Here is a 17,543-nt window from a genome sequence, read left to right as displayed (position 1 = left end):
TACAAAATAATTTTTTTTTAAAAGGTTGACATGGTTATGATCTGGCCTGTGATTGGATTCTTAAGTCTTACTGAATTTATGTATTTCAAAAGTTGAAGTGTAAAGTGTGTGTTCATAATTATGTACTAAAATGGACACAGTATTTTTCAGGATTTTGTAACATAGAGGAGATTTGGCTAAACCAGGAAATGCTACTTTTTAGTACATCCAGTATTTGCATATGCAAAGCTACCAACAGTGTAACTTCTCCTCCTCTGCTTTCACCTGACTCTTCTGGTGAGCATGTCAGGTTTAGCAGATCTTTCTTCCTACCCCTCATCCTCTACCAATACTTTCAGTTACAGCTTGCAAATGTTTTCTGGCATAGAAAGGGTGATCTGGAACCTGAAAAGTGGCCCTGCTATCTAATTAGCAGCTGATTAATGTAAATTTCTATACCTTTTCTGGAACTTGAGAGTCCAGCTGGTCTCCTAACACCAGTCCTCAGAAACTGTCCTACCTTTGTGTGATGATTGCTGCTTGGAGCTGCTGTGTGAGCCCAGCCCAGCTCTCCAGGTGGGGTTTGTGCTTCTGCTCTTTCCTTCCTCTTGTGCCCCTAGAAAAGCTTTCCCATGACAGGTTTGTTTTCTCCCCAGCTCAGACTTGATTGAGAGGGACAACTTTGATACTTCATTATATGGGAGGCTCTTTGAACTGCAGCTTTTCTTTCCTGGAGTGATAGAAGGTGTCCAGATCTGCTGGGCTGTGGGAATGCCTTGAGTGAGGATGGGAATGATAAACACAGGACCCTTAGGGGTGAAGGTGAGCAGGACAGAGGGTTCCCACCTCAGCTGAAGGCAGGGTTCATTTGTACTTTGGTTACTATTGCAGTGCAGCACAGCTTCCTTTCAAAACAAGGATATAGACAAGCCTTGCAGAGATTTCTGGTGAGAAATGCATTTCTCAAGAGTGGTCTCACAAACCTGTTAATTCCACTTGTTAAAATGAAAGGATAACCCCTGAGTGCATGGCAAAGCCAAAGAGGTTAGAGCAGGATTGAGCTAAAGAGCCACCAGCCAGCTCAGAGCCAGGGATTGCTGAACTTCCCCCAAATTCCTTATTGTGTGCTGAGAAAGTGCCTGGGGACTCAGTCCTGCTTCAGAGACAAAGTAACAGTGGTGGGGAGAGGTGCTCAGAGCTGCACAGAGTATGGAGCTGCAGAAGGAGCATCCTGAAGGGTGGTCCCAGGGGCTGTGGGATCCTGGGCTCTTTCCTGGGGTTGTTTAAGGGTGGCTGTGGGATTCTGGGCTGTTTCCTGGGATTAGTAAGATTCTTGTTGTTTCTCATATAATTAGATATAGTTTGCTCTCCCAGGAGTCTGCTGAAGGTGTGAAGTACAAAGTTGGTCCAATTCTATTTCCATATTTGTTCTTTCTCTTTATAAGAGAAAAATCTCACATTTGTTTGGTTTACAATTAGTTCCTCTAAAAAAGATTCATTTCAAAGTGAGGTGTATGTGACTCTTGTTTTGACAGCAATACAAAGAGAAGTTATTTGTGAATTAGTGTATTGGTGAAGGATAGCCCAGAGAGAAATAAATCTGTGTTTCAGGAAGCTTCATCCTTCCAGGGCTGGTGGCTGATCCATGGCTTAGTTCTTGCATCCAGACTTTCACTTAACTGTGTAATGTTTAGGTAATTTTATTAAACCATGGCTCAAACTGTACATCATTTTAGTTCCCCTTTTAATGATTAATTATGTGAGTCTACTTTGTAAAACTTCAAGTCTTCTTTCCTTTTTTTTTTTTTTTTTTTTGTTTGGAAGGCTCCATATATCAGTGCTTGGGTAAAGCAAACTTTCTATTAGTGCAGAAAATTAATCAGGCTAAAACTTTCACATTTGTAATTAAAGTCTGACACTGAAGTAATAAGTAAAATTTCAGTGCTTAATAGATTCCTTTCAGTAAGATGTGTCTAGAGTTTCCCAGATGTGGCTTTTGGGAAAGCAGCCATGGGTTGCTTGAGGACAGTCAGTAATTGGGGCAGGGCTGCCCAGGTTTGGTGGGCCTTGGTGAAGGTGATTTTTAAAGTCTTTATAATGAACAGAAGTGTTCATTTGTTACTGGAAGGGGAAGTGAGCATGTTGTTAGTTTGGTCCCAGAATTTTTAAAAAGGTGCTAAAACTTCACTCTCCACTTGAAAGCACTAAGTTTGCAATGGCAGGTTCTGCTTGTAATGTCAAGGTGAATGCTACAATGTTTGGAGAAATCCTAATTCAAAGTATCATCTTACTGTCAGGTTAGTCTGCTCTCAGCCATAGAGTCTTTCTGCTCCTAACCTTGCTGTTGGAAGTCAGCCTCTGGAAAATACTCTTACTTTAAGGTCTGCAGATATCTTACTCACTTCTGCACGCACAGAAGAACTTTGGGAACTCAGTAGATCATGTAAATGGCCTTGCTATTCTTGCTGATTCCCCTTCCCAAGTGCATTGTCACCCATGTCAGAAATTGTCAAGGTTCCTTGTTAGATTAAAGTAGCTGTGCTGAAAGGGATCATGTGAGGACCAATATTGAAAATTCCATCTATCTGCTTTGTCCTTTCTTGTCTTAACATGGAGTGTAGGGTTTACCTTTCTGTGCTTTGACAGATGTGCAGTGTTAGTTGTAAAGATTTTTTTTCATTTTATTTTTTTATTATTATTATTTTTGGTGGGTGAGAGGGGAGGTTTGGGGTATCTTCAGCATGGCATTTTTTCAAACATTTTTCATGTGCTTAGGTGCATCCAAGCAGAAGTCAAGTTCCCTGCAGGTAGCAGATAAGGACCTACTGCCACCTTTTCACCCATACCAGCCTTTGGAATGCATAGTAGAAGAGACTGAAGGCAAGCTGAATGAACTTGGACAGAGAATTAGTGCTATTGAAAAAGCACAACTTAAATCATTGGAATTAATTCAAGGTGAACCTTTAAATAAAGATAAGATTGAAGAACTTAAAAAGAACAGAGAAGAACAAGTACAGAAGAAGAAGAAAATATTGAAGGAGCTTCAGAAGGTGGAAAGGCAGTTGCAGATGAAAACCCAACAGCAGTTTACCAAAGAATATTTGGAGACCAAAGGTCAGACAGACACACCACCTGCCCTGCAGCAGCAGTGCTCACTTACAGGGGTCTTCCCAGAAGTGGAAGCTGATAAGGGTCTGCCAGAGGATAACTTTTCAGGGTTACCTCAGGTTGACACAATCTTGTCTAAAGATGATGAGCAACACCAGTCTCCACCACCTGCTGAACAAATAGAGTTTGTCCCTATCCAGCCTTTGCCAGCACCGCAATGTAATTTTTCTGGTAACTTAGGTTATAATGGGACAGAGTCTCTTGAACTTCAGAAAGCATTAGGGAATCAGCAGAATGTAGGACAGCAGCAGCAGATTGCTGGGCAGGGGCTCTTAGTTCAAGAACCAGACGGATTAATGGTTGCCACTCCTGCACAGACGCTTACCGACACTCTTGATGACCTAATAGCAGGTGGGTTAAGAAATATACCTATTTTTGCATTAATTTGTGTGCTCAGTTTCCCTCTCTCTCCTTCCCTCCAAATACGTCTCGGGGTTTTCCAGTTTGGGAATACTTGCTTAAGAATAAAGTTCCTGATTAGTGCTATTAATCCTAACAGTGACTTCCAATTCTAACATGATACTTTTAAATATCTTTTTTTCCAAAGTGCAAAACTTCCTGTACTGGACACCTGTTTTAGCCCCTTTGGCCTCATCTTTTTCTGTGCTTCTTTAAAAAGCCTCATCATGAGTAATTAGTAGTGCCCATTAGGAAACTCAAAAGCATGACAGAATTATATCTTCTGTAGAATTTTCTGTGCAGGCTTCTCAGTGACTTTCTTCAGTGTGGTAGCCATCTCTAGAAAAAGCCAAATTGTTGTCACTTTTATGGACAAACTCGTCCCTGTCCTTGCTGCTGGAGCTTAAGGGACACAGCCTGGAATCCACGCACAACCCCTCCGTTCTGTGATGGCTTGTGTTTGCAGAATCCCTGCTAAACCCTGGGTGTTGTACAGGAATATCTGCTGGTTAGATGTTCCACATGGCAAAAACGTGTCCTGTTAGCTGGATGAAAAGCAAAAACCCCAACATCCTTCCACGTGTTGGCACGGTGTGAAGAGGAATGGGAGTGCCCACACATCGGGCTGTGTGAGTGCCCTTGTGCAGACGCAGGGATCACTTTGGGTCACTTCATTTCCTGGACTTGACTAGGATTGAGGTTTGCTGCTGGAGGTATGTAGGATATAGCCAGTGTTGTTTGGTCTGTAGTTTTTTTTTTTAATTCAGTGTTTCTCAACTTTTCTTTGTACCTTGTGCCTGTACCCCTGCCCATTATTTTCCTGTCTGTCTCCCCCTGCCCCTTTGTAGTCACTGCCGTGTCCTCTGATGTCAAGGCTGCAGAAGTGTGCAGTGAGATCTTTGAGCCATTCCTGGGAGCCTTTAGAATGGTAATTGCATCAAGCTCATGCAATCAAGAGTACTTGTGACTTTGCCCAGGGTTGGTGGAGCAGTTGGGTGGTTGTACCAGCTGCTGTCCTTCCCTCGCTGTAATTTCAGTTGTTTTATTTTATACAGCATCAGTTTTAGCTCCTCCTGTTCTGAGCCTCCCTTCCTGTTCTGTGGTGCTCTTTAGAATACTTAGCCAACATTAAAACATTCTCAATTTTTATTACTCAAAATTTTAATCTTGGAGTGTATAATGAGGAAAATTTGAATGGCTAACACAAAACATAATCAGCAAGGGATTAATCTTTGGAATAGTTGCTGTTGGTGAGAGTTGAACGTGTCTGGCACAAGGCCATGGAGTCTGTACCCTCTCGTGGTCAGCAGCTCATTCTGCAGCCACAAACTCAGTGTCCCTGCTGTGAAAAGTGCTGCAGTCCAGCTGAGTGTGAGAACTGTGCTGTAGGAAAAAAGATTGCAAGCAGCCAGAAAAACTGTATCTTAAAAATAATTATAAAAAGTTGAATAGACATTGGTTTGCTTTCTGGAAACAGCTACTGGTTTTGCTAAGTAGTTAGAGACATTTTTTGCTAAGACATGAGATTTATTTATTTCAAAAATCACTACAAATAGCACCATCTTCTGCATTAGAAGTGAAATTTACAGAAATGCAACTTGAGGAGTCTTTAGTTATTGAGTTCCAGAGGCTTCTGCAAAAAGTAGTATATTTTCTTCTGAAATTCATTAGTCTCTTTCACTTCCCTCCAGAAAAAATTGTCAGAAGATAGATATCTTTCTCACTTTGTACATCCAGACTGTGTAAAAGTGATCTCCATGTAAATTATAATCCTACTATATATCAGATTTATAGCCATGTAAGAACAAATGGTAAATTTATCTACTCATACTCTGAACTCTTTGATCCATATGTAAAATACATTTTTCTGACAAACTTACCCTATAGTCCTTAATTTTATAAAGAATTTTTGAGCAATAAAAGCTGTTACAAGACCTGTTTTTACATGCCCACTACAGATGCCAGGTTAAATGGTTCAGGGGCTTGTACCTGGATTTTAGGGAGCTTGTGTCCCCCGCTCAGGGTGTCATTTAGGGCTCCCCATGATCCCAGTGCTGGAGCTGCAGTGATGTCAGTGAGTGACTCTGGGTTTAGCAGAGGGATGAGCATTTATGTTCCTTCTGAGGATTTCAGTTTGGGTGGGAACTGCTTCAGAAAAACAGAAATGATTTTTCCCTATGCCCTGGAATACCTTTTACTGTTGCACTTAGCAGTGGTGATATCCAGAGGAGGCCACAGAGATGCTCCAAGGGCTGTAGCCTCTCTGCTCTGGACCAGGCTGGGAGAGCTGGGGGTGCTCACCTGGAGATGGGAAGGCTGAGGGGAGACCTCAGACTCATTCCAGAGCCTAAAGGGGCTCCAGGAGAAGGACCTGGGACAAGGGTCTGGAGGGACAAGACACAGGGAATGGCTTGCCACTGCCAGAGGGCAGGGATAAATGGGATATTGGGAAGAAATTGCTCCCTGTGAGGGTGATGAGGCCCTGAGGTTGCCCAGAGAATCTGTAGCTGCCCCTGGATCCCTGGCAGTGCCCAAGGACAGGCTGGATGGGGCTTGGAGGAACCTGGGCTGGTGGAAGGTGTCCCTGCCCATGGCAGGGGGTGGAATGAGATGAGCTTTAAGGTTCCTTCCAACCCAAACCATTCTGGGATTCTGTGGTGTGGGAGGCAAATCTTTCCAAGTCTCAGCTGGGACCAGTTGTAAGGAAGAATTTCAATTTCTATGAAGCTACAAATTTGTATTTTGCTGACCAACTTAACAGTGACAATATACATAAATGGAGTATTTATCTTACAGTTGTGCTGGCAGGAATGTGTCAGCTGTGAGGTGTTTAGGTGGTGAATGTCAAGCTGCAAAGTGTCAGTGAGTCGTGGCACACATCCCCTCTTCTGTAAAACTACACAAAAGTAACCAAGTACCTTATGGAAAGTCAGCTAAAACCTAAAAATGAAGCAGCTCTTTCCCACACATCAGGTTGTGTGAGTAAATAAACTCCAGAATGTTTTGCTTGTAATGGAGTTTATTTTGATGTGCTGCTGCAGAAGTCTTGCACCCAATAGTACATTAAAGATGTGACTTACTACAGTCAAAATTCTAATCAGGTTTACAAAAGAGACAGACTTGGTGCAGTTTAGATGGGAAACCAATCAATTAATTTGGAACACAGATATTTTCATTACTCAGTATCTATCTGGTTTCTTGGAGCCTCTTGTCTTGCATATTTGGAGTTTCATTTCAGTTCACCTTCTGCATTTTCAATTGCAAATTTCTTAGTTGTAGTATCTGAATTGAAAGTGTTTGCTGGTTTAGGGTATTAAAGATGAGGAACTTTTCTGTGTTGCTGGGGTTTGTCTCTAGCTGGAATATTTTTGTTTCTCTTTGTTTTGCTCAGCTGGTATTTTTAGTCAAGAGACTGTGTATGCTTTTCTGTCCCACTCTCATCCTGTGAGCTGATGTTTCCAAACGGAAATTTCAGGTGTGTTCTGAGAATCTTTGTTGTTTGGTTCTGATATTCTGGTTGTAGTCTGTGATACAGAATTATGATATTTTAAGGTAAGGATTTGGAAGGTGACATCTGAGTTACTGTATTGAGGATTGGAGTAAAACTGGTTACTGGGACAATCTGGAGTGAGGAATGAATGGTGAGCCATGAAAGGAGCTGCAGTTACCAATGTGCCAAAGCCTCTGCAGTAGCAGGTCACTGAGAAGCTGCCTGGACAGGCTGAAAGACTGCTCAGGCTTGAAAAAGGATAATTCTCTCTGTCCTGAAAATCCCAATTCCTTTGAGGAAAGAGGAACTGAAATCTAATTCCAATATTTCTGTATGCCAATGTCATGACAGCAGTTGGGTAGCCAGTTTCAGCCTACAGCTGAAATCTCATCCAGAGCTGCTTGCTCCAGGTACTGTCAATTCTCCAGAGTGCTATTTGGATAAAATACCAAGATCTTGCTTTCTTTTGTTTTACTCATGTTTCCTTTGATATTTTTAATGACTTTGAAAATAGTTATCCATGTCTTTAAAGACCAGCATTCAGCTTCCCACTCATACAAACACAGATCCTTTGAAACATTGGAAACCCTTTGTAGGGCATGGGAAACCTGGATTTTGTCATGTGTAGGGTAATTTTTTTTTCTATAAGGAAATCTTTTGAATATTGAAGTCTATGGACATGTCTAAAACCTCTGTCACAAAATTGGTATTTCCCTGGAATTGAGGGCAAGCAGTGTCAGTGCTGCTTTCACTGCTAAGCTGTGGTACCACAGACATTCCCTGTTAATGCCATGGTGGAACCATTGCTGCAAGGTCATTTTCAAGTTTAAAATCTGGATTTTGCTGTGTAACCAGAGCTGGGATGAGTCAGCCCCATGAAACTGGAGGCAGAAGTTCCCAGGCCTTTTTCGCTCCACAGACCACAAATTATGCTGCTGCTCCATGGGTCCAGCTTGAGTCCACACTGAGGAAATAAAAAAATAGCATTTTGAAAACTCTGCCATTTTGTAAGCTCAGTAGTTTTACAGGGGGTGATTAATTGGTGACTGTTGCAGGAATATTTGTTAGATTTTATTTTAAACCATATTTTAGGGTATCAGTGCAGGGTTTATCTTCATTTCTACTGCCTTTGGTGTTCTCTCTCGTGCTTAATGTTATAACTGTGCACATGAAGTGTGTAATGCACACTTGTATACTTCAAACACAAGATGAAAATCTAAAGTATGCAGGAAATACTTTGATATTTTCAGTCATGGTTGTGAAATACAGAGAATTTGTGGGACCTGTGACAGCAACACTGAATATATCACTTTAAAACCCTTAAACTGGCTCCTGTGGAGTCCCTCTGCACACCCTGCTCTGCATGCACACCACATGCATGTGGTTTTATGTGTATCTGTAGTTGCAAGAACTGAAAAAATTGAGCTAGTGTCTTCCATGAGGAAGGACCAGCTTGATTTAACATAAATCTTTAACAGGGTGATATGGTATTTTGGAAGGAGTCATCTGTAGAAATCCAATTATTTCAGTGCATTGAGCAAGAAAACAATCGTATTGCATTAATTAATGCTCATTTGCTGCTGTGAGTGATAATCCATAGTGAGCTTTTGTATTTGAAACTTTTAATTCAAATCTGGTTTGCTCATGAAGGTCGTAACAAGAATTCAGATCTGGTACTTCATTGCCTAAACGTGGTGACCACATGTTAATGCTGATTTTACCTATGCAAGGAGAAGTGTTTGCTTAGAAAATACAACTGGAAATGGAACTTCCCCAAATTTCAGTGACCCACCTGCCACGTTTGCAGAGCCCAGTGGAGGTGACCCACCTTGCTGTATTTCAGTCTGTTTCCTTTGTCAGGCACTGACAGCTCTGTAGGCTGCATCAGTGGTGTTAATGGTCATGTTGGGGCTTTTGCTATGACTTTTCCATCTGCACCATTTTCCTGTGAGTAATTGCTGGTGTGTAATCTGTCAATTAAATGAGGAAGGTTGAGCTAGTTTGCAAAATTTTTTCTCTAGGTCATACACAGGTTTGAGTTCATCCTTCATCTTCCCTTAGCACTTGGACAAAAGCAAAATGCTGCTGCTGCTTGTTTCCTACCTGGAGCTGTCAGAGTTTTCCTTCAGTTGCTTCTTCCAGGAATGCTGCTAAGTACTGTGTGGTTTGGCATAACTAAAGTTCACCAGGTGTTCCAGCTGATGAGGCTACATAATAGAGACATTTGGCAATCCAGCAGTGACAATCCTTGTGAAATCCAGCTGCTCTATCAGCAGGGATTACTGAAGCTAAAACACACACCAAGTCTGTGTAGGTGTGTTACACCTTGCTGGCAGGGAATCCCAGCTGATTACAGGGATCAGCCTCCACTTGGACTCTCATCAGGTTACAGAGGCAGGCAGGAGTTCTGGCCCTGCAGTAGATATCCTCTGCTTGTTGATTTAAAACTAGGTGAAAAAAGTCTAATTCTCAATTATTAATTTTTTTTAGTAATTGTTAAAAAAAAAAAAAAAAGATAAAGTTGCATTCCTTGTGTCCCTGTGCAATGCTGGATCTTCAGGATGGCATCTTTTACAGGCTGTGCATCAATCAGAATAAATTTTAGGGAGCACAGACAGTTTTCAGCTTTCTTATTTTTGTTGACTGCCCCCTCCTGTCTGCTTCCCTTCCACTTTCCTGGGTTGGTTTAACTCTGAGACATGATTAATGGTGTGAGTTGCTGTCAGTCATCTTGCTCTGCAAACTTTCTCTGGAGGCTGTGTGCACTAACCTTTATGTGAAAAAATTTGGGATTGCAGAAGAAGACTACATTTTTCAACATTAGGTTTGTGTGTTAGTGATAAATAATTTGCCTGCTTAAACTGAGCATATGATTGAACTCTTTTTAACAGTGAAGGTTACAATTAGAAAAGGGTAACTAATCACCTTCATAATTCACACTTGTAATGCATACAGACTGATTAATAAAATTATTTTCTAACTTATCACAGTTTGGAGACGATGCTTACACTGTGTAACTGCCACAAAGCCGCTTTTTGGTTTTAGGAACATTCAATTTGCTTCCCCCGTTACTATTCTGATATTAGACCATTGCAGTTTTGTGGAACTTAATATTTTTCATATAAAATGAGACATTGCTAAGAGTGGATTAATAACCTGGTGTTCATTTTCAGCTGTGAATAGCAGAGTGCCCAGTGGCTCCACCAGCTCCTCGCACACTACCGAGTCCCCGACGCCCGAGCCCTGCCCGCAGGCAGGCAGCAATGTGCCCCCGCAGTCCGTGCTCCCCATGTACCCATCTGTGGACATTGATGCACATGTGAGTAATCCAGCTAAGCTGGGAGGGGATTGGCTTGGAAAAAAAAAATTGTCTTTATTTTTTGTTTCTGAATATCTGCTTTTTTTTACCTATGTGTGAAGACTGAAAGCAATCACGACACTGCGCTGACGCTGGCGTGTGCAGGAGGGCACGAGGAGCTCGTGTCTGTGCTGATCGCCCGTGGTGCCAATATTGAACACAGAGACAAGAAGGGTGAGTGAAAGCCAAAACACAATTTGAGCATCAACTAAAGCTTGAAACAACAAATTTCAAAATGTGAGCTGAATTCTTGCACTTCACATAGTAGCATTGGTCATACAAAGCCAGTGAGCTTCTGTCTGCACCTGAGTGGGATCTTAAGCAGATTTGTGAAACATGAGGCACTTCTGTCCTTACAACTCACCCTCTACAAATGACCTCAGCAAGCTTGATAGAGGAGCTGATGGGGATAACCAGCCCATCTTGCCTGTCAGAGCTGAATGGTGGCAGTTGTCAGGTTGGGTATCATTGTTTTCAGGAAGAGAGTTCAGCAAAATCTCACATCTTTTAGAGCTGAGAGAACAAAACCACCACACCACCTGTGTTGGAGCTCATATTGACCACTGGCAGTCAGCAACACATGCAGGGCAGGTGTGGTCACTGGTTGGAGCTTAATTTAACAGTAATTATGCAGAAAGCTGTGACTTCTCCAATGAGAGGAGTTGGTCAGAACTTAATCCAAACTGATCACTGCAAGCAGTGTTTAAATTTCTTTTGAACAGCCTTTGGCTGGAATCAGAGCCACGATGTGACAGGGTCAGAACAGGGTTGGGAAAGGCTCTGAGATTGTGGCACCCAGCAGGAAACACCCAGTCTGAGGAAGAGATATGATCAATAGAAGTCATTGTGAATCAACCCATTTGTGCATTTCTGCTCCTTAATAATACTGTTAAGATACTCAAGGTTGCTTTTTAATACAATCTCATGTTACTAGGTTTTACACCCTTGATTCTGGCTGCAACTGCTGGACATGTTGGTGTGGTGGAAATTCTTCTGGACAAAGGTGGGGATATAGAAGCGCAGTCGGAGCGCACGAAGGATACTCCGCTCTCCTTGGCATGCTCCGGTGGACGCCAGGAGGTACAGACACATCGATGTCTCAAAGGGTTGCTACTTGCAGATAGGGGCTTTTTTGTACAGTCTTGGGCTTCTTCTTTGTTGGCACATCTTACTTTTTTTCTGGAAGGTGTTTCAGTGTAGCTAATTTAAGGCTTTTTCTTCTTCTAAGAAAGGAAGAAGAAATTTAAGTCTTTTTTCTTCTCTCCTTGCCTATCCCAGTTTGTTAGTTAATGGTCACAGTCACTTGTGATAATTTGTGGTCTTTCTTCAGTCAGTGCATCCTCACATAGTAAGTGCTTCTGTGAGGGAGGCAGATATTTCTTGAATAACTTTATTCACTGAGCAGTTGCCTTATCCATCTTTGCTGTTGTCAAACCTGAAACAGCCAGTGCAGGTACACAAGGGCAGAAGCTGGGATTTTGTGTGGGCAGTATCACAGAATCACAGAATCACAGAATTTTCAAGACTGGAAGAGACCTATAAGATCATCTAGTCCAGCCGATGTTCTAACTGTTCAACTAGATCATGGCAGCAAGTGCCACATCCAGTCTTTTTTTAAATTCTTCAAGGGATGATGCCTCTACCACCTCACTGGGTAAATGATTCCAGTACATGGCTTTAGTGATAATGCACAGGGCTGATAAGTGCAGATGCAATGCAGGACACATTGTGCACATCTTTTATTTAAGGATGTTTCAGAGTTCTGTCAGATTTGTGTGTGTGTGTGTGTGTTGTTGTCCAAATAAGATTTGTGAAATCCTTCCTATTTCAGTCATGTGCATAGCACCTTAGAAGATGGCATGGAGACGGCCAAGAGCTTTGTAGTAGATTAATATAAGGATTAAAATATTTGGCCAAAATTGGAAAGTTTCTATTTTACTTTTGAATTGCAGATCTTTAACAGTAAAAGTGCTTCTCATAAAAAAGGCAAGATCAGCATGGCCTGTAATAGTAGCATTATATATTGAACAACTGAAGTCTTCTGTTCTTCCTCTTTATTTTTTTTTTCTTTATGCCAGAATCTGCCTCTTATGTTTTTTGCTTAGCAAGGAGCGTTTTTTCTGGCTTGTTTGGAAATCACCTAGCTTATATTAATAGTAAATTGAGGCCCACTGGAGTACATTACCAAAATGGTTGAATTTTCTGCCATTTTATTTCTCAACTTCTGATGGAGGAGTCCTTCCTCGTCCTTCTTCCATTAACATCAGTCCCTCTGATTTTTACCACTTTTTTTTTTGCATAGTTCATATAATAGAGATGGCCAAACTTGGCTCAAGTGTCATTTGAATTCAAGTTGTGAGATGATTTTTTCTGAAAGAGATACTCAAACATTGTGAGACATTATGGGAGTGGGGTAGATCTATTGTTTGCAAACTTAAGATTCCCAGGAAGAGCTTCACTTTAAAGCCTTGCAGTTTTATTTAGGTAAAATAACCTTTCTGGCAGACAAGTGCTCAGCTGCTGTGGTCATGGGCTGTGGGGGCTGGACAGAGATAGGGAAAAGTCAAGCACAAGAGGGTGGAGATTTTCCTATGGCATCCTGTCTGTTGACAAAGGAAACTGGTAGCACATTGGAAAGTCTGTGATAACATCCCCTCACTCCCTGGATAATAGCAGAGGCCAGAATATGTCTGTTAATACTTGTCCTGTCTTTTCAGGTTGTTGATTTGCTGTTGGCCCGGGGAGCAAACAAAGAACACAGGAATGTGTCTGATTACACGCCGTTGAGCCTTGCTGCATCTGGTGGCTATGTTAATATCATCAAGATTCTTCTCAATGCTGGGGCAGAAATTAATTCCAGGTAATGTACCATGTGAGCAGCTGAGCTTCAGTGTGGCACAGGCACTCCCTGTTGGCTCCATCCTGAGGCACAGGTTGGAATCTCAGGTGTTTTCAGACCTCCTTGCAACAGTGTTTTTACACTGATGACATCTTCTATGTTCATGTTTAGTGCTTTTAAATCCTTTAACTATCACAAACTTCATCTGACTTATACCTAAATTTTGAGGGATTATAGTTTGCAAACCTATTCTTTCCCTTTTCCACCATTCTGAGGTCTGAAAGTCAAACTATTTCCAAATAGAACAATGTCAAGAAAGCAACCAAGTGCTCAGGGCAGCTTGGTGTGTTTGAAGATGTCTTCTTCAAGCAGAGGAACAAATTTACACAGCTGTGTCTCTTAAGCCTGCTCTGTATAAGTTTAAGAAAACTTACATGTATTCTAACACTAGATAGAGCAAGAGAACTCTTAACTAGGGAAATTTAAAGCTGTGCTAGAAGCATGTTTTTCTTTGAAAAAATCAGATGTAGCTTAAGACTTATGTTTGCTTTGGCCATCAGAATGTGTAACAGCTGAAATACGTTTTCTTGGTTTATAAATTGCAATTGTCTATTGCATATAGTCCCTCTGGTCGTTTCTCCTAATCAATTAAAAATGCTGCTATTTTAAGTAAGTGCCTATATTTTTAGTTTAGGTAATATGTTCTTTTCTGACTTACAACAAAACATTTTGTCCCTCTTGGATACACTTATATTTCCCAGAGCTTTTCTTCTGCTGTGGGCACTGCAATTTGTTTCTTTCCCTCAGGACTGGCAGTAAGCTGGGGATTTCTCCTCTGATGTTGGCTGCTATGAATGGCCACGTCCCTGCCGTGAAGCTGCTGCTTGATATGGGCTCTGACATTAACGCCCAGATCGAGACCAACCGCAACACTGCCCTCACCCTGGCCTGCTTCCAGGGCCGGGCAGAGGTGGTCAGCCTGCTGCTGGATAGGAAGGCCAATGTGGAGCACAGGGCAAAGGTGAGGGACTTGCCTTTCCTTATGATTTATTGCCTCTGAGTCATCAAGTTTCTTCAGATTTTCCTGTAACTTTGAGCTTTTCTGGGCTCAGAGGAGTTATTACATCAGAGCGCTTAAATGTTCTGAAATGAGTGTGGTTTCTTTTAAAAAATAAAAAAGCATCAATGATGATGTATTTTTTTTTTGCATTAGGGAAAAGCTGACTGGTCTTTCTGAGTTTATAATGAAACTTAGATTGACTCTTGTCTAGACTTTTTTCAGGTTTTAACTTGACGTGATACTCAGTAACAGAGCAGATACAGATATTTTTACATGCAAGTGAAGTCTAGGCAGGAAGAGAATAGTGTTGCTTGTGATTCTCATATAGAACAGACTTCTTGTCTACAACCAAAGTAGTGCAGTCAAACTTTGTAAAGCTTTTACGTTGCTGTAGAACCCGTGGCTTCAGTACTGTGACCTTCTGTGCCTCTGAAATGCTCCACAGGTCCCATCCTTTGGTGCTCTGGGACAGCTTTGTGTCTCCTGCCATAAAGCAAGCTTAAAGCTTGTGTAGACAGCCAGACTGATTTCCACAGCACAAAGGAATTTTTGGTAACTCCTAAGGCTGCTGAAATAATTGCTGTGTCTGTCTACCCCGCCTGCTTCTGGAATGACTGTGGCTGGAGAAAAGGGGATATGGATAAAAGCCAGCTCTCAAATGGTCAGTTGGGCATGTTAGCAGCTGGTGTAAGTTTTTTTAACAGTCTGACCTGGCAACTAAGTTGGGCCCAGATCAGTCTCAGTGCCAAGGGAGGCTAGAGAAAAGCTATAAAGCCAGTTTCTGAGTATTTTTGTAGAAACACTTGTGTCTTCATTTGAATCTGTTCTAACCTCTGTTGTAGAGATCTTGTTATAAACTTTGCATTTGCTGTTGAGACAGGTATCTGGTGGTGCTTAGTCAACAGTTTGCTTGGGTTTGTATAAATCAAAGCCCAAGAGTGTTTGGGTTTTGGGTTGGTTTTGTTTGGTTGGTTTGTGTGTGGGTGTTTTGTTTTGTTGTTGGGGTTTTTTTTTTGTTGGGTTTTTGGGGTCTTTTTTGAGGAAGAGACTGCTTGAAGTTAGGCTCCTAAACTAAATATAAGCAGCTAAATAAAAATCTGATTTCCCTTTGTAGGAATCATTTATGTCTTATCTGAATATGTTGTGCAGATTTCACAGAGTAACTCGTTCTCTTTGCACAGACTGGTCTCACACCTCTGATGGAAGCAGCTTCAGGAGGCTATGCAGAGGTTGGAAGGGTTCTCCTTGATAAAGGAGCAGATGTGAATGCCCCACCTGTGCCTTCCTCAAGAGATACAGCTCTAACGATTGCAGCAGATAAGGGTCACTACAAGTTCTGCGAGCTCCTCATTAACCGGTAATCATTTCTGCTCATTAAGTCTTTAAGGCCAGAGTGGGTGGGGCTCTGAGCAACCTGATCTCCTGGGTGGCTTCCCTGCCCATGATAAGAGGGTTGGAACAAGATGAGCTTTCAGGTCCCTTCAACCCAAAGCAGTTATAACTAATGATTAGTGGCACATTTGTTCTGTATTCCTCTGTGGCAAGGGTGCTCTTGTTCACATTACCTCATGCACCTGAGAGCAAAGGGAATAGGAAACTTTGAAAATAGGGTGTTAAATCTGTTCCCTACTCTGCAGTGTCATCCTGGAATATCTTGCCATTGCAGTGTGAGTTAAGCCAGGCAGGCAGCTGGGACCAGAGGCAGGCAGGCAGTGTCTGGCTTGGATAGCTTGTTTGTGTATAGATCCAGCAACTTCTACGTGAGCACATCTTCACTGTCACTTGGGGGGCAAAGCCTGGAAGTAGCTCTTGAGCTTTTCAAGCATAACCCAGTGTGCTGCTAAAACCTCAAGGGGCTGCTTTGTCCTGTGGGTAGTCACCACACTGATCATTTAAAGGTGGCTGGTTGCATTAGGTGACATGAAATGAGTGTTCATTTCTGTCAGGGAGGTTTCAATATTTCCCTTGTCACTACTCTGCAGATGAAACAGCAAATTTCAGGGGCAGAATTTCTCATATCTTGCCATTGTGTTTTAGTTATTAAAGTTCTATATCCAGTTGTACTAAGATGTTTTGTGGTCTTGCTCTCTGACTTGCACCTTTACTCACACCATGTCTCTGGTCGTGCTTTCAGAGGGGCACACATCGACGTTCGCAACAAGAAAGGAAACACGCCGCTGTGGCTGGCAGCCAATGGGGGGCACTACGACGTGGTGCAGCTGCTTGTGCAGGCAGGGGCAGATGTGGATGCTGCAGATAACAGGAAAATCACCCCTCTGATGTCAGCATTCCGCAAGGTAGGACACCAACCTCTTGTATGTTTTCAAAATTGTGCCTCTTGTTTGGTCTTGAGTCTGAATGCTTGGGTTTGGAAGAATCAAATACAACATGACAAAATTGCTACTTTGATAAAATACCTGCTTCAAAGTCATAGTTACTGTATTTCACAAAGATCCAGTTTTTGAGATCTAAAAATCTTTGTTCCATAAATGATGTTAGCTTTATAATTTCCAGTTGTACACTGTTCAAAAACTTTGACTGTTAGAGATTTCTGTATTTCTGCAGTCTGTACTGCTTGTTTCAGTCCTGCTTTGGAGGTGAATACAATACCAGTCTGCAATAAGCTGTCCTGATTCCTTTGTTCTTCTCTCATTTTGTTCTTAATATGTTGTGATTGGACACTGTGTAATCAGCTCTTCTGTCACCCACTGCCTTTTCTTCTTGGCAGGAAGAGCATTGCTTTGGGATGGTTCCATCAGTTGTGATGTTGGATGCAAGGAGCATAAGCAGAGGAATTTATTAACTGTAGCTGCTTTGCCTTTAACAAAGGAGCAAATAACTGTGCAGCTTTTTTTACAACCAAAAATGCTGAGCTTGCCCCTGTTTTAACACTGCCTTGCTTTCACATAACTTCAGAAGCAACAGTTGGGTGCTTTGTGTGGTTGCACAGTGTACCCTGGGAGCAGAGGAATGTGCTTGCCAGGATAACATTCAGGTGGCTCAGTCTCCTGATCTTGGCCTGTAATTGAACAGTCTAAGTCAGCTCCATGGGGTGAGTGGCAAGAGAGTGGATTGGGTGACAGATGGTATCTAAAGAGGGTTGTCTTGTGTCTTGGTTGTTACTTAAATCATGAAGATCTGCCTTTTGTATTTTAAAATAAAAAGTAACTTGTGGAAGAGCTTGTCTTTACCACCTTGAAGCAGAGCAGTGGCTGCGCTGTCAGCACTGAGCAAGCAGGAGCTGCCCTTC

At 42.0% G+C, this 17,543-nt stretch overlaps 1 protein-coding gene across 2 annotated transcripts in view; it reads left to right on the top strand.

Moving 5' to 3' along the window:
• The window catches only part of ANKHD1 (ankyrin repeat and KH domain containing 1), a 100,811-nt gene that overhangs the window by 61,707 nt on the left and 21,561 nt on the right, over positions 1–17,543 (top strand). Inside the window, exons 15-22 of one of the 2 annotated variants that reach the window (XM_058815069.1) lie at positions 2,755–3,498; positions 10,210–10,355; positions 10,457–10,568; positions 11,329–11,474; positions 13,112–13,254; positions 14,041–14,254; positions 15,475–15,650; positions 16,428–16,590. In XM_058815069.1, the coding sequence (XP_058671052.1) occupies positions 2,755–3,498; positions 10,210–10,355; positions 10,457–10,568; positions 11,329–11,474; positions 13,112–13,254; positions 14,041–14,254; positions 15,475–15,650; positions 16,428–16,590 (1,844 nt within the window). The remainder of the gene's footprint in view (positions 1–2,754; positions 3,499–10,209; positions 10,356–10,456; positions 10,569–11,328; positions 11,475–13,111; positions 13,255–14,040; positions 14,255–15,474; positions 15,651–16,427; positions 16,591–17,543) is intronic. The other variant, XM_058815070.1, reaches the window with a different exon arrangement.

This window comes from Ammospiza caudacuta, chromosome 16 (genome assembly GCF_027887145.1).
Source record: "Ammospiza caudacuta isolate bAmmCau1 chromosome 16, bAmmCau1.pri, whole genome shotgun sequence".
Taxonomy (NCBI): domain Eukaryota; kingdom Metazoa; phylum Chordata; class Aves; order Passeriformes; family Passerellidae; genus Ammospiza; species Ammospiza caudacuta.
Note: the sequence above shows the minus strand (reverse complement) of the source record. Positions and strands in the feature narration are given on the sequence as shown.